The sequence below is a fragment of the Podarcis bocagei genome (assembly GCF_964188305.1).
Source record: "Podarcis bocagei genome assembly, chromosome: 12".
Classification (NCBI taxonomy): domain Eukaryota; kingdom Metazoa; phylum Chordata; class Lepidosauria; order Squamata; family Lacertidae; genus Podarcis; species Podarcis bocagei.
Window position 1 is genome coordinate 36,778,902 of NC_138137.1, and position 14,997 is coordinate 36,793,898.

At 41.6% G+C, this 14,997-nt stretch overlaps 1 protein-coding gene across 1 annotated transcript in view; it reads right to left on the reverse strand.

Moving 5' to 3' along the window:
• Window positions 1–2,288: 2,288 nt before the first annotated feature.
• CUBN (cubilin) overlaps window positions 2,289–14,997 on the reverse strand; it is a gene marked incomplete at its 5' end in the record, with an annotated part of 135,617 nt that continues 122,908 nt past the window's right edge. The window contains 8 exons of the mRNA XM_081163387.1: window positions 2,289–2,494; window positions 4,066–4,301; window positions 5,564–5,729; window positions 6,187–6,362; window positions 6,494–6,650; window positions 8,431–8,639; window positions 9,493–9,655; window positions 10,659–10,867. Of these exons, the coding sequence (XP_081019513.1) occupies window positions 2,387–2,494; window positions 4,066–4,301; window positions 5,564–5,729; window positions 6,187–6,362; window positions 6,494–6,650; window positions 8,431–8,639; window positions 9,493–9,655; window positions 10,659–10,867 (1,424 nt within the window). The 3' untranslated portion in view covers window positions 2,289–2,386. The remainder of the gene's footprint in view (window positions 2,495–4,065; window positions 4,302–5,563; window positions 5,730–6,186; window positions 6,363–6,493; window positions 6,651–8,430; window positions 8,640–9,492; window positions 9,656–10,658; window positions 10,868–14,997) is intronic.

Sequence of the window (14,997 nt, forward strand, 5' to 3'; positions counted from 1 at the left end):
TTTATAGCTGCCCAATTTGGTGGTCGTCAGCATATCTTGCAGCTGAATTTTGTTTGTTTAACTATGTGTTGCGAAGTCATTGCTTTTGTCCATCTTGGATCTTCCCAGTGTTAGCTTCATAGGGTGACCCAAGTGTCTAGAAGTTCGACAGGGAAAAAAGTTTATTTTCGCCATAATGTGTGTGTGTGTGGTGTGTGTGTGTGTGTGTACACACACACACACACACACACACACTACATTTCTGCCATGCTCTTACTCATCTCCCCCACTCCCCAAAATGCCTTAAGGCTTTAAAAGCACCAAATATCGAAAGCTTTCCTCACAGGAGAGTTGCTCCATTTTGGGTGCCCTTTTCTGAATCTTTTCCAACTCCGCAATTTCCCTTTTGAGGTGTGGCAACCAGAACAGTAAATGGTATCCCAAGTGTGGTCACGCCATAGATTTGTGTAATGACATTATGGTACTGGCAGTTTTATTTTCAGTCTCTCTTCCCATGATTAATTTAGGCCACTGCTGAAATAAATCGGCAAATGTCTCACTTCCAGCTGTCTGTACGGACATTACTGAAGCAGAGGGAACCCAGTCAACTCCACAATTACTACTTACAATCATGGTTCTGCAGTTATGGCACTCTCGTGAGAGAGGAACATAGGTTTACTTATATTCACCCTTCGTATCAACATCCTCAAACCATCAGTATAACCAAACAAGTGAGGACATAGCATAAGCATACCCAGCATGACAGATGCTTAATTAAAAAACCCCACCACTTAGCAAAAAATAAAAAAAATAAAAAAATGGAAAGGAGGCTACTGATACCCAATCCCAACACATGTATCCCAATGAGAGTTTGTTTTAAGATCCCATAACAGGGCCCTCTTACTTTGCATAGCATATCTGGCAAGGCTGGAAATAGCACAAAATGCCTCTTGCATTTTGGAATGGGCACCTCATCCCCACAAATGACTTTACTCAGCAAGCTTTACTGCCTAGGGTCAAAATCCACATTTGAGAGGTATGCGCACCACTTCCACTCAATTTATCTAGTTATTAAATGTATTAATCGCCTTTCTGTTACAATCCACTCAAGGCCATTTACAGGCTTTGGCCAGGTTCCAATGAGTGTAAGTGCAACTTGTTTCCATGTGCCGAAGGAGCTTTTGCTTGTTTTCCTCAACATGGGAAACCACCTTTGAAACTGGGGGAACATTTCAGAGCTTTTAAAATTTGATGCACATGGGACCTTGCTGTTCAAAATGGGGGGGGGGGGAGATGTTAAAACAAATCCCATGGTACATGTTTAAGCCCTCAGATGCACCTAAAGTAATGTCTTGGGTCCTAGCCAATAAAGTTAAATAACTCACATACTAAAACCCTGGTATCAATAAAATCAGAAGACAGTAACACAGCACAGAAGCTACCATCATTTAAAGAGAGAAGAGGCTTTTAATGTTGTGCTGCTGCCTTTTAAGAGTAATAGAATCCTAGTGTTGCAAGGGATCTTGAAAGTCACCTACTTCAGCCTTCTTCAACCTTGGGTTCCCCACTGTTGTTGGACATCAGCTAAGCTGGTTGTGGGGTGATGGAGCCTGTAGACCAGCAATATTTAGGGACCCAAGGTGGTTGCACGATTATTATTATTATTAATAATAATAATTTGTATTTGATCTGAAATACTGTGGTTATAAATATAATCAACCATTCTTATTTTGGAAAGTGTGTAAATGTCCCAAATGAGTGATATGAATTTTAGACAAATTCATGTATCTTAGAACTGAGCATGATTTTCTGTATCCAGCAGGAACGCTAGTTGATGTCTCCCACTCCACCAATAGTTCAAGAGTTATTTTTGCAATGCTGCAGTCTTACCATTGTCTATATAGAAGAGTGATTTTGGAGAATAGTTTGCTAAGGGGCACTCAGCTCTCATTTGGTGTCATTTTCAGTGTTTTGTGCCCAATAGCAAACAGGTACAGTGGTATCACGAGTTACAAACACCTCAGGTTACAAATGCTTCAGGTTACAAACTCCGCTAACCTGGAAGAGTTACCTCGAGTTTAGAACTTTGCCCCAGGATGAGAACGGAAATCAGGTGCTGGCAGCGCAGCGGCAGCAAGAGGCCCCATTAGTGAAAGCACGCCTCTAGTTAAGAACAGTTTCAGGTTGCGAACGGACCTCCGGAACAAATTAAGTTCGTAACTAGAGGTACCACTGTATTCTTACAAGCAATCACAAAGAGCTCAAAATCATTTGAATTTAAAAAATACATAACAACTGCATTGACCAAAATAATTTTATTGTATTTATGGAGACAATTATATTCTTTGAAGTCTCTTCAATACAGAGAAGTGCTGAATAAATGTATTTTTTCCACAGACGCATTATTTCAGCTGCTCCAAGTTAGCCTAAATCCTGACGGTAGAGTTACATACTCTGAATGGAATTTTATAAACACTTCATGTGATGCAGCTGTAAATGGAGCAATGTTGGTGTCCTGAGAAGAAAAGGGGGAAAAATAATAATAATAATAATACTGATTACGAAACCTTTTCACAGAAAGCACATTCCTATAAGAATGCTACACAGGATGGTTCCAGGCTGTCTTTATTTTGACAGAGGATTAAATCACATACCAGCAAATTCAGATTGTGCAATTAAAAGTTTATTTGGAATTCCTCCCCTGCTAAAGTAGACTTTTTGCAATAAGGAAAGTGATGAGGAAACGTGCTTGGAAGTGTGGGATAACAATTACTTTATGGAACATAATATAACTTCCCCCAAACAAATCAGAATGAATAAATAGCTGACATTGTCTAACCACCTCACAAGCTTCGTGGAAACAGATCAGGATGAATGTTCAACAAACAAGTTGTCTGGAACCGACCCTGGTTTAAGGGCCCTCCAGACATCCTTTTTATTGTGAATTTGTGATGATATTGGGGCGATTATACATGATGCTGCTTTCAATATTGCTTGCAGCTGCAAAAGTTTTGGGGTAGATATTCTGCTTACTTTCCAATCAATGCAGATCCCTAGACTTCCTGTGGAAATGTCCCTGTAACTTTTTATACTGCAAATGTTATAATTTAGGTTTTTTTGTCTTGCTTTCGTTGTACTATAATGCAAGAATGCCCTGGCCCCAGATGGCAACAGTGTGACAGCATTGGAAAAGCATCACAAGACAACTAATGAAGCAGAATGAGGTGTGGATGTTTGACAAAATATATCTTAGGTTGTGTCAGGCATTGCTTACAGGGGCTGTGTACACACCCGTACCTTTAAACCACATTTTCCCCACCCAAGAATCCTGAGAACTGTAGCTTGCTTAGAATGCTGGGAAGTGTAGTTCTATGAGGGAAAAGCTACAGTTCCCAGGATTGTATGTGTGCGCGCACACACACTTTAAATATGATTTAAAGGTATTGTGTGTACAGACAGAGCAGGGTGCATTTCCATTGCTCCTGGTGGTGGCAGGCTATTCTGAGCAGCCTGTGGATGAATATCTTAAACGTCAGCCAGGCTTGCGTGCGAGCAGCCAACCCTTCCTAGTACTCAGGTCCCAAGCCATGTAGAGCTTTTAAAGGTTATCAGTTTGAATAAACTGAATAAACACTCTGAATTCTTCCTAGAAACAAATTGACAGCCAGAGGGGTTCATTTAAAAGTGACAAGATGTGTTCCCTACAACAGCTGTGTTTTGTACCAACTGCAATATGACTGAACTGTCTTCAAAGGCAACCCAACACAGAGTATGGTATAGTCCAATTTAGATTTCACCAGGCTGTGTATAACTGAGCTGCCTTCAAGTGAGGAATCTCATAATTTCATCCAGCACTGCTTTCTCTGCATTGCAACATGGAAGGGGTGAGAGTTTGTGAACCGAGATATTAGATCTCATTTTGGAAACGCTCAGAGGAAGAAACTAAAATCAAAGGAACACTTTAGCACAAACTCCACTAGATGTCACTACAGTCTCTCTGTTGGAATGACCATGTATATTACACAACTCACAACAGAGCTGGAGCTCACACTGGCAAACATCGCATAGGACAACATTTAAACATACCATTCCACAATATGGTCCCATAGATGCATGGCTACTGTCCGGTCCATTATAGAGTTTCAGATAGTTGCTACTACAGTCACCAGGATCATCAATGCTGATGAAAGCAAAATTGATGGTAACAGCCCTTCCTTGGGGGGCTTTAATTGTCCACTCGCAGTCTGTCTGATTCTGATAAGAAGCTGGGTACCCAGGGCTGGCAAATGAACCAGTCTCACCATATAAAGTACCACCACATCCTATAAACAGAAAGTTAGTGCTAAATGTTTTGTTGTACTGTGCATTCTCAACATTCTCAGCAATAGACATAAGGGAGGAAGTATCAATGATTATGCTGCATTTCTTAAACTAACGTCATTGGTCTTAAACTGGATGAGGAAGATCGCATGAGGGGTTTTTTTCCCTGAAATCCCAACCGGCCTGGATTTATAGGAATACAATTGTTAAAATAGCTGGTCTGGCTCCAAATTTGTTTGCAAGCACAATTAAAGTGATGGTTTTAAACCTTCAAATTTTATAAAGCTTGATGTCATGAACTGGCAGGACACCAAGGAAGGAGAAGTGGATCCCAGCGAGGAGTGTAGCCACAACTGGATGAAGCCTCTTCTGCTGATGTATAGCAGAGATGGAGAACATCTGCGGTTCTCCAGGTGTTGCGGGACTCCAACTCCCAGTCCCAGCCAGAATGGCCAATAGTCAGGGTTGGTGGGAGTTTTACGCCAACACCTTGAAGACCAAACTTTCCCCATCCCTTCCATACATCAATAGAAGAGGCCTTATTCCGAGATTGCTCACTGATACAAGTTGGATTTGTGGGGAAAAGGATAATTGTAAACTAGATCCTCATCTCCGCCAGCAATTTCTAGATCAACTCTGTATTCCCAAATGGAAACCAGAGTTGGAGGTCATACATTTTCTATTACTGGGAAGTGATCAGGAGCTCACCAAGTTAGTGGCTAAATATCTCTATTTGGTTTTTTGTTGTCAAAATACACTGCAGACGTCTGATCTCCCTGGAGACCTAGAGATGTGACGATAGACTGCCCTGCCTCCTTTCTTTTAGCAAATGTCTTGTGCCACTGGGGAAGTGGTAATTCTGTATTGATTTGTTTTGGATGTTTGTATGTGATGCCAATAAAAGGTTTGATGATGATGATGATGATAAGGAGGAGTGAGTGGTTCCCTTTCCTTGAAACTATTTCTGCAGCAAAGGCTCCTAAACCGATCCAGTCCTTCCATTCAGGAATGGTGAAAGGTTTCTTATTTCAGCACATATTTATATAGAAGGTGAATCTGACACAGTTCTAGATGACTGGAAATCCATGTTTAATAGTCTATTCAGTGGGAGTCATTATAATCTCTTAAATGTAGTTTAAATTAAGTCTTAATGTTTTTAGAAATAATTTGTAAGATACCCTGAGACCCTTGAAAGTCCAAATAGCAGGATATACGATAAGTGGAAACAAACAAACAAATATAGAATGAAAACTATTGCTAGTACCAGTTGGTGATGAAGTCCAAGTGATTTCATATCCTTCACTGGAAGCTAGGATGTCGCTTTTGAAATGGAGATACACAGCATGATTTTTGGCAAATACAGGATTGGGTAGGGTGTTTCCACAGTACTTGCCAAGCAGTGGAGAGTTTGCATCACTACCATTTCTGACCTTTAGAAGAATATACAAAGCCATTGTTAATGAAATGTTATAAGTGATGAATAATTAAAATCTTTGCAACTGATACAGGTAACTTGATGGAAACAGTCTCTGTCATGACACTAGCAGGTATCTTTAAACTTTTTTTTTTATTTTAAAAAAGGGTGATTCCTACAAGTGCTTTGTCACAAAGCTGACCTTATAATCAGCATGGTATCTGAGTCAGACCCAGCACATGGCAACAGAGGCAAACTTGTCACATGGAATATAGTAGCAGAGTCCTCTTGGACGTTTTTACAGGAGTTAGGAGATGCTATGTGACCCATTCTGGTCTATCATCTAACCTAGGATTTGACTAGCTGCTACTTGAAAAGGAAATTGCAGACATAGGAGGTAATCTGGATCAGGTTCTTGGTTTAAGGAAAGGGGCCCCATGAAGCAGACCATGTGAAGCAGGTAACTGTCATACCTCTAAGAAATCACGGCATCCACTGTGTTGTAGGTTGAAGGAATTGAAAAAGAGAGAGATGGTGTGATTTAGTGGGGACCGCAGAATAATAGTACAATCCAAGTTGTGAGGGTAAGGATCAGGCCAGCCCGGGCTTTTCAGATAGCCAAATGATTGGTTGTATTCTCTGTTGCAGCCTAGCAGGAGACAAATATATAAATATAAATATATATCGTTTCTACATTTTACAATATCTTCACACCTTTAGATTTTCACTCCCCACGCTAATAATTTTTGGTGCATATAAAAAGCAGGGCAAAAGCTTTACCTGAAGTCAGGTAAGAGAAGCTAAGTCCATTATTAACCACATAGGCTTCTGATCTGAAAATTACAACAGCAGTCCGCCCATAAGAATAAAACACAGGAATCGCAAGATTTTCGGAGCCGCAGAATCGGTGGACGTGATCAGCATGTTCTGGATTGCCCTGAAATGTAATAAGCAAGAAGTCAAAGCTTGGGGGGGGCAAGGAAAAAAAGAGCATATGGAAATGAAGGAGACTTTCCTAACAGATTGTGACATATTGTGGCTTGTGACATTTTGCACAGCTATTGCAAGATATAGTACCATGTGAACACAGGCATCTGGTTGCCAGTGCTTGTGACATTCTTGGCATTAAAGGCAACCCAATCCTCCTCACTGATTCCTTCTCTCTTAGTAACTTTGTTGTTTAGTCCTTTAGTTGTGTCTGACTCTCCGTGACCCCATGGACCAGAGCATGCCAGGCACTCCTGTCCTCCACCGCCTCCCGCAGTTTGGTCAAACTCATGTTAGAAGCTTCGAGAACACTGTCCAACCATCTTGTCCTCTGTCATCCCCTTCTTCTTGTGCCCTCAATCTTTCCCAACATCAGGGTCTTTCCCAGGGAGTCTCCTCTTCTCATGAGGTGGCCAAAGTATTGGAGCCTCAGCTTCAGGATCTGTCCTTCCAGTGAGTACTTAGGGCTGATTTCCTTCAGAATGGATAGGTTTGATCTTCTTGCAGTCCATGGGACTCTCAAGAGTCTCCTCCAGCACCATAATTCAAAAGCATCAATTCTTTGGCGATCAGCCTTCTTTATGATCCATCTCTCACTTCCATACATCACTACTGGGAAAACCATAGCTTTAACTATATGGACCTTTGTCGGCAAGGTGATATCTCTGCTTTTTAAGATGCTGTCTAGGTTTGTCATCGCTTTTCTCCCAAGAAGCAGGTGTCTTTTAATTTTGTGACCGCTGTCACCATCTGCAGTGATCATGGAGCCCAAGAAAGTAAAATCTTTCACTGCCTCCATTTCTTCCCCTTCTATTTGCCATGAGGTGATGGGACCAGTGGCCATGATCTTATTTTTTTTGATGTTGAGCTTCAGAGCATATTTTGCGCTCTCCTCTTTCACCCTCATTAAGAGGTTCTTTAATTCCTCCTCACTTTCTGCCATCAAAGTTGTGTCATCTGCATATGTTGATATTTCTTCCGGCAATCTTAATTCTGGCTCTTAGTAACTACTCATTGGTAAAGCAACCGCTTCCTTTCAGGCTTTCCTTACTTACTGCTGCTTCTCCAGGTTCAGCCTGTATTGGAATGAGTTAGAATGTACTAGTGCTAACTTATTGGCTTCATCTTGGCTGCATGTAAAACCTACACTTGGAATGGCTTTGTTTGTCATGAATAATAAAGCTTACATTTCCTTTACCCTTTCAAAAAACAGTCTTACCTGGGGGGGATGCCAGGATTTCAATCTCCCGACCCTCAGACTTCAGTCGAGACCACATGGCATTAATTGCATGAATGCAATTCACACCCATAGGTTTTTGTTTTTTGTTTTGTTATGCAGATAGTAGCTATGATAGCTGCTTAAGGGCAGTGGATGGTAGGGAGAGAGCACTTCATGTTTTATGTCCCTGCCATGGTCCTAACAACATCAACTTTCCAAAGCTACTACTTGCATTTCAATGAAGGCAAGGAAAGAAAGAAAGAGCTAAAAGTCCCCCCTGACCCAATTTCTGAGGTGGTACCAGGGTTACTATTATAGCAAAAAAAATATATGCACATAAGTTCCATTCATACAATTAGCATTGGGTCTTGTTTGGCCTTCAGTATCAGACAATGCAGAGATTTGGACAAGGGGGATCAAAAGCAGGGAAATCTCATGGACCTTTGACACCCAGACTGGGGATCCCCACCTTAGCACACAAGGATCCTAGCAGCAGGCCTGGCTGACTTACCAGTGGTGACTCTTGGAACTCTAGATAATTCTGAGAGCAGTCCTGGCTGGACTGGAGGTGGAATTCTTGCACCACTATTTTCACATGTTGCTCAGGAGGAGCATCAATAACCCATCTGCAGTACGTAAAGGGAGGATATGCTTCTGGAAAGTAGGGCGATGTTGCTATTTGGCTGGTTGAAGTTGCATTAAACACACCTCCGCACAGTCCTGTTAAAAGCAACAGCAACACAGATTAGACAAGCTTGCTGGGTTATAAGCACTCTTTCATGGAGGAACAAGGCTATCAGTAGGTGCTAGGGATGGTGGTTACGTATAACTTCCAGCATCCGAGGCAGGATGCCTCTGAATATCAGTAGCTTAAATTCTCACAAGGGGAGGGTGGTGTTGCACTCCAGTCCTGCTTGCAAGTTTCCAATAGGAATCTGGCTGGCCCCTGCGGGAACTGCTTAAGGGGTTTATTTTGCAATAAAATGGCATATGAATTTAGTTAAATGAATAAACACAGAGCAAGGATGCTGGACTAGATGGGCATTGCACTGATCCAGCAAAGATCTTTTTGTGTACTTCAACTCAGAATCATAAGCTGTTGACCTAAAGAGATATTTATTTGAAAGCAACAAGACATTGAGGTACAAATGTTCAATGCCAAGAGACAAAATGTGCAGATTCAAAATAGATCAATTATATCACGATGGGTATTTAAGTATTATATTTCTATGACATTGGAGTTTTCTCTTTAAAATACTTGAAGCAATGGGCAAGTTCGTGTTTTCTAAATCAGTGGTCTAACAGTCCTAACCAAGCCCCACCTTCTAACCCATCTGATCTCCCCAAATCCTCTCCACCCAGACAGATACATTTCAGTCACCATCTCTTCCATCAAGTCTTATCTTCTCCAGGAAGCTCCAGATTCTCTCTATAATTGGTTTCCTAATTTGATAACACTGAGCTATATAACTGCTGATTTTTAAAGTTTTGAAATCCTCCCTGGAGTTGTGCAAGGCAAAGGAATGGCTTATTTTACAGGATCTTCTGGGAAGAAAATGAAAATTATACTCACTGTCCACAGTAGTGTAGGTAACATTGAAACCTGCTCTTTCTACAGACATGTCAGTGACAAACTTAATGGTCAAGAAGTTGTCAGTAGAAAGAAAAGGAGCTGGAACTCTGAAGCCACAAAACTTGCCAACAACTGTAGCATTTTCATTACTACCATCGAACAGCTAAAAGACAAAACAGAAACATAACTTCTCTATAGCATGATATGTGCATGAGCTGAACAGTTAAAAGCTATGGGAATGATTGGTGGAAGGAGTTCAAGTGTTCATTTTGGTGACTGATGTCTCATAGGGTGTCTTACAAATGCAAGAACTACTACAACTGATAGCTCAGCTGGTTAGAGTGCGGTGCTGATAACATGAAGGTCACAGGTTCGATCTACATATAGGGCAGCTGCATATTCCTGCATCACAGGATGTTGAACTAGATGATTGTAGACCACACTTCTAGGGTTCTATGAATTGTTGATTTGTTAATTCAAATCAAAATAATGGTCAGGTTAAGGTGTAACCTTTTATCCAGATGCTCTGTCCTTGCATCACCCCTTCCCTCTTCTCTTTTTGGTGCACTGCAATTCAGCTAACTAACCATAGTTTCCTGTTACATCCAAGGCAGGAAACCATGGATATAAGGTTTGGCGCAAAGCAGGATTGGAGCCCAGAGTTTTGTGTTTGTTTAGGAGGCTATTCCTTGTAAGCATTCTTGCACAGTTTGGACATAATGGGAAATTATGGTTATGTAGCCCAGGAAGCCTTCAATCATAGCATGCCAAGATGGGAGGCGAAATGGAGCAGAACGAGAATCAAGCAAGCAGACAAAGACTCATATCTTAAGAAACCAAGATATGCAAGTCCAAATGGAATCCATTTCTGTCCAAATGGAATCAATTTCATGTAAAGAAGGAAGTCATTTTCAACTGAACATTTAGTTACATGTTCACTATCTTACTGAACTTGAATTAACCTTTGCTTTGCTTTTTCTTTGCAAACCTTCAGGACATGTCTGTTTAGAGTCATATAAAACTATTTATTATATTTCCTTTACCCCTGCTGTAAGGTAGACTTTGAATGAAAAGAAATAAGGGAACAAAAGTTATTTTCTAGCCTATGGTCGAAACACAGCAAAGAGAGTGCCTTGCATTTCTTGATTAGCACACACTGATCTTACTTGGACATAGTCATAGTGGCAGTTTTGAACAGACGATTCTGTTTCCAGTTGAAAAGTGTTAAAGGTGAGATTGATCAGCTTGTTTATGGGGGCAGCTATAACCCACACACATTCAAGATCTTTGTCATATTTGCCATCCATGTCGGAGTCTGGTGAGCCAAAGCTGTCACTTGAATTTGTCAGGTAACCACCGCAGCCTTGCTGAGGGCCTGTTAAAAAGAGAGATCTGTCATCTACTGCATGTTTCATAGAAGTATTTTAAATGATGTTCTGTATTTTTTTGATCATATCACTTTTCCTATTCCTGTCTTGATGCTTACTGTCAACCATGGGCATTTGAGAGCTGAACTGCATCATTTTAATGCTTTGCACAGCTTTTTTTGTTTTTGTTTTGTTAAACTAAGCCCTTTCCACACAATATGTTCAATATGTGGACAGCAGAATCTCACACGCTGCCATTGCTTCCAGACTCCATACACAAACTATTCATACTATTCACTGAACGCGAGAAGATTGAAGCAAAATTTCCTTTAAACCCTTCCCACATTATATTCAATGTAATGTGTGAAAGTGGGGGTGGATATGTCAGGAGGTGGCTCCAATGCTAACAACAGGACTGATTATTTGATAAGAGGCAAAGAATGCCCCAGGGACGTGGGTGGCGCTGTGGGTTTAACCACAGAGCTTAGGACTTGCTGATCAGAAGGTTGGCAGTTCGAATCCCCGGGACGGGGTGAGCTCCTGTTGCTCGGTCCCTGCTCCTGCCAACCTAGCAGTTCGAAAGCACATCAAAGTGCAAGTAGATAAATAGGTAAACGGCGTTTCCGTGTGCTGCTCTGGTTCGCCAGAAGCGGCTTAGTCATGCTGGCCACATGACCCGGAAGCTGTACGCCGGCTCCCTTGGCCAATAAAGCGAGATGAGCACCGCAACCCCAGAGTCAATCATGACTGGACCTAATGGTCAGGGGTCCCTTTACCTTTACCTTTAAAGAATGCCCCAGCTGCATAAAGAAAGAGCACAGCTGGCTGCCCTTTCCAGGACAGTCCCAAAATGAAGAGGGAGAGAAAGCAGAGAGAAGCAATAGCTTTGGCAAGAGGGGAGCCAGAAAAGTAGAGGAGAGAGAAGGAAAGCAGGAGATTGGACGGATATATTTATTTCACATTTGTATGCCACTTGATTGTAACAAAACCTCATTGCGGTTTACAAAAAGACAGAGGGAGGGTGGAAGAAAGAGGGACAAAAGGGGGAGCAGTGTGAAGTGGGGGAGGGTAACTGGTGGGGAGCTTTGCCCCAGAGGGCAAGGGACAGAAAAAGCAGGAGTTGGTAAGTCAAGTGTGAAGACCAGGCAAAAACTCCTAGTGGCAGATTTAAGGGAGTCGAGAAGGGAGTCTATCAGACGGGGTGCTAAAGGAAGGCTGCGGGAGTGCAACAAGGAGTAGTTGCCTTGAGAAACAAAGCACGCAAACTGAAGGGTTCAGCGATTGCCCGTCGATGATAAAAGAATACATAAAAAGTAAGTAAAAGCAACATACATCTTATCATGTCAAGGGTTGTATTTTTTAAAAAAACCAGTAGGTGGAGCTGTGTCTTTGTCTTCATCCCACAAGGACTAATATTCCTAGATTCTATTAAAGTCGTTGGGATGTTAAAAAAAAGAAGCACTTACATTTGTATGCAAACACCTAATTGCTCAGTCAATAGAGCATGAGACTCTTGATCTCAGGGCCAGGGGTTCAAGCCCCATTTTGGGCAAAAGATGATGATGATGATGATGATGATGATGATGATGATGATTATTATTATTATTATTTACCCCACTCATCTGGCTTTCCTGCATTGTAGGGGGTTGGACTAGATGACCCTCTTGGGCCCTTCCATTTCTACTATTCCACGATTCTTTGTGGCCAGGTGATCAGAAATTCTGAGTGCATGAAATCTGCATGAGTATCAGGTCCTTATAATGATCAGATCAAAATGGGTATATTTTTTGCTTGGCTGCATTTTTTTAAAAGGAAAAAACCCCAACATTATGCAAAAGGATACTTCATCATAATGAACTTGGGATGCTGATAAACCAAAGTAAAAAGATCTGCTGTGATTGGATGCAATGGCTGACATGCCTTAATAAATCAATTGGCGAAACTGTTTTGTTATTTATTTATATACTCTTTTTCTCCTATGATGAAACTCAAGGTGGCAAAGAGCCCAGGCAAGCTCTCATCACCCAAGTACTGGCCAGACTTGTTGGGCTTCAACAAGGTAACTGCATCATGTGTCTTCCAACCATGGTTCTGATGGCATTTCCCTGGTAACATATGCCTAAGAATCAATGAATCTCTGTAGCCAAGCCATAGGCTTGGACACACAAATATACATGTGGATGGATCATGCTATATAGCTGGGCATCCTGGAAAATTTCACAGCAAGAGCTGTGTAGGGCCTTTCTAGAGAGCACAGGATTAAGTCAGAGCTGCTGCAATGCCATTCTCCTAGGGATGGCTGGATCAGTCCATTTCTTGATTGCATCCACTTCACATGTGTGTATTTTGCATTAGTTGGTTCTGCCCCATTTCTGCATCAATTTGAAGCTTTTTTTAAAAAAAAAGTGTGAAAATTTGCATTTAATTATTCCGTATCAGAATCTGTATTTAAATATGTACTGCATCATAAAACAAACATTTAAATGCATATTTGAGATCAATGTGTGCATTTCAGTCTAAAATGCATTTTGGTACTTTTTAAATTTGAGAATAGTATCACAAAACTTGGAGGACTATGGCCAGGCGGTGCAAATTCAGTTGGGTTTGCTTAAAAATGTGGAGTGGACAAAATTATACTACATCCCTAAACACCCCTGCTCCCAGATCCTTTTTCATTATACACACCTGCAGGACCAAAAAGCTCCTCCCACCCCCACTTTGGTTGATTCGGATAAAGGCCTTACTGTGGATTTTGAAATTTTATAAAATGGAATAATTGAAAGAGTGCGTAGAACTCCTTCTGAGCCCCAAACTGTGTAAACTGGAACAGCAATATTACCTTGTATCTTTTGCACATAATGTTTCTGCTAATGTAACCCATTGCAAAAATGTGCCTTTCTTGTGACAATCTCTCACTGCTGACTTGGCTTGAACTGATGGAAGGAGGTTTGAAGCCAAATATTGAGCAGTGTGATTTTTGCTTAAATGTAGTGCTTGTATGCTGTGACAGCAGTATTAGTGCAACAATATTTCTGGCTCAAATGAGATAATTGCAAAAGCAGCAGCAGCAGCGGCAGCAGGAGCGAAATTGATAGAATTACAGACACAACATCGGTTGGAATGGCACCAGCAATCATGAAGGGATGAAATATGAGAGAGTCACATCTAAGGCAGAGGTTTTCTCTCCATTCAAAGCATGAATGATATTCAATCCATTCAGCTCCGCTGGAGATAACTGTAAATACTTGCACTTAATTATAAACAGATCTCTGGTACGGAACTAAGGCAACATGTCGAGCCATATGTAGAATATCACTTCTCAATAGCTCATGCTTTGTTACGTTCTCTTTGCCCCTCATCAACATTAAAAAGGTGCCAGGATAACACAACAAAACCCAGAAAGAAAAACACCCAAACTAAAAAAAACACCAAAACAGGTAGAGAAATCAGACAAATCTGAATCCTGGGTAGCCCAATTAACTGATACCTCCAACCAACTAGTGAACTTTAGCCTGTATACTTGGGCTATGTACTTGTTTAGGCTGATTCCCAAGCCAAATTGAGAGGGATCTGGGCATTGACTGGGCAGCCCAGAGCAATTTGGGCCTGTCAGAGGGTGGGGTAGGGAGGGAAGGGGTGACTAAAAGAAAGGACTACTGGGCCTTCAAAGGAGAAGGTAGGGGTGGGTGGGTGTGCTCAATTTCTCCTTCTTCTGACTCTCTGAATCAACTCCACACAGGATTAAATCTTCCTGCTTACTATGAATAAGCAGGAAGTTTTCATCCTGTGCAGTGCTGGTTACTACTGCTTTGCAATGTTCCCTTCCAAGTGTCAGAGACCTGGCTGAGGAGTACAGCTCTGAGGAGGAATGGTGGGAGCCTCCCCCACCCCCTGCTCCTGTCCAGGATCCTGAAACTGTCCAGGAGCAGTGGAGCAGTATAGATTTGGAACAGTGGTTTGCAGAGGGGCATAGTTCTGAAGACAAAAGTTGGGAAGAACTGGGGGGTGAACAGCAAAGTGAAGAAGAATAGGAAGAGAGAGGGCTAACAGACTCTCTCTTGCTGGAAATATCAGCCTATCTGTCCAAGGTCACATAGAGCAGATAAGGTGGCAACACAAAACACAAGGTGGTTGCAAG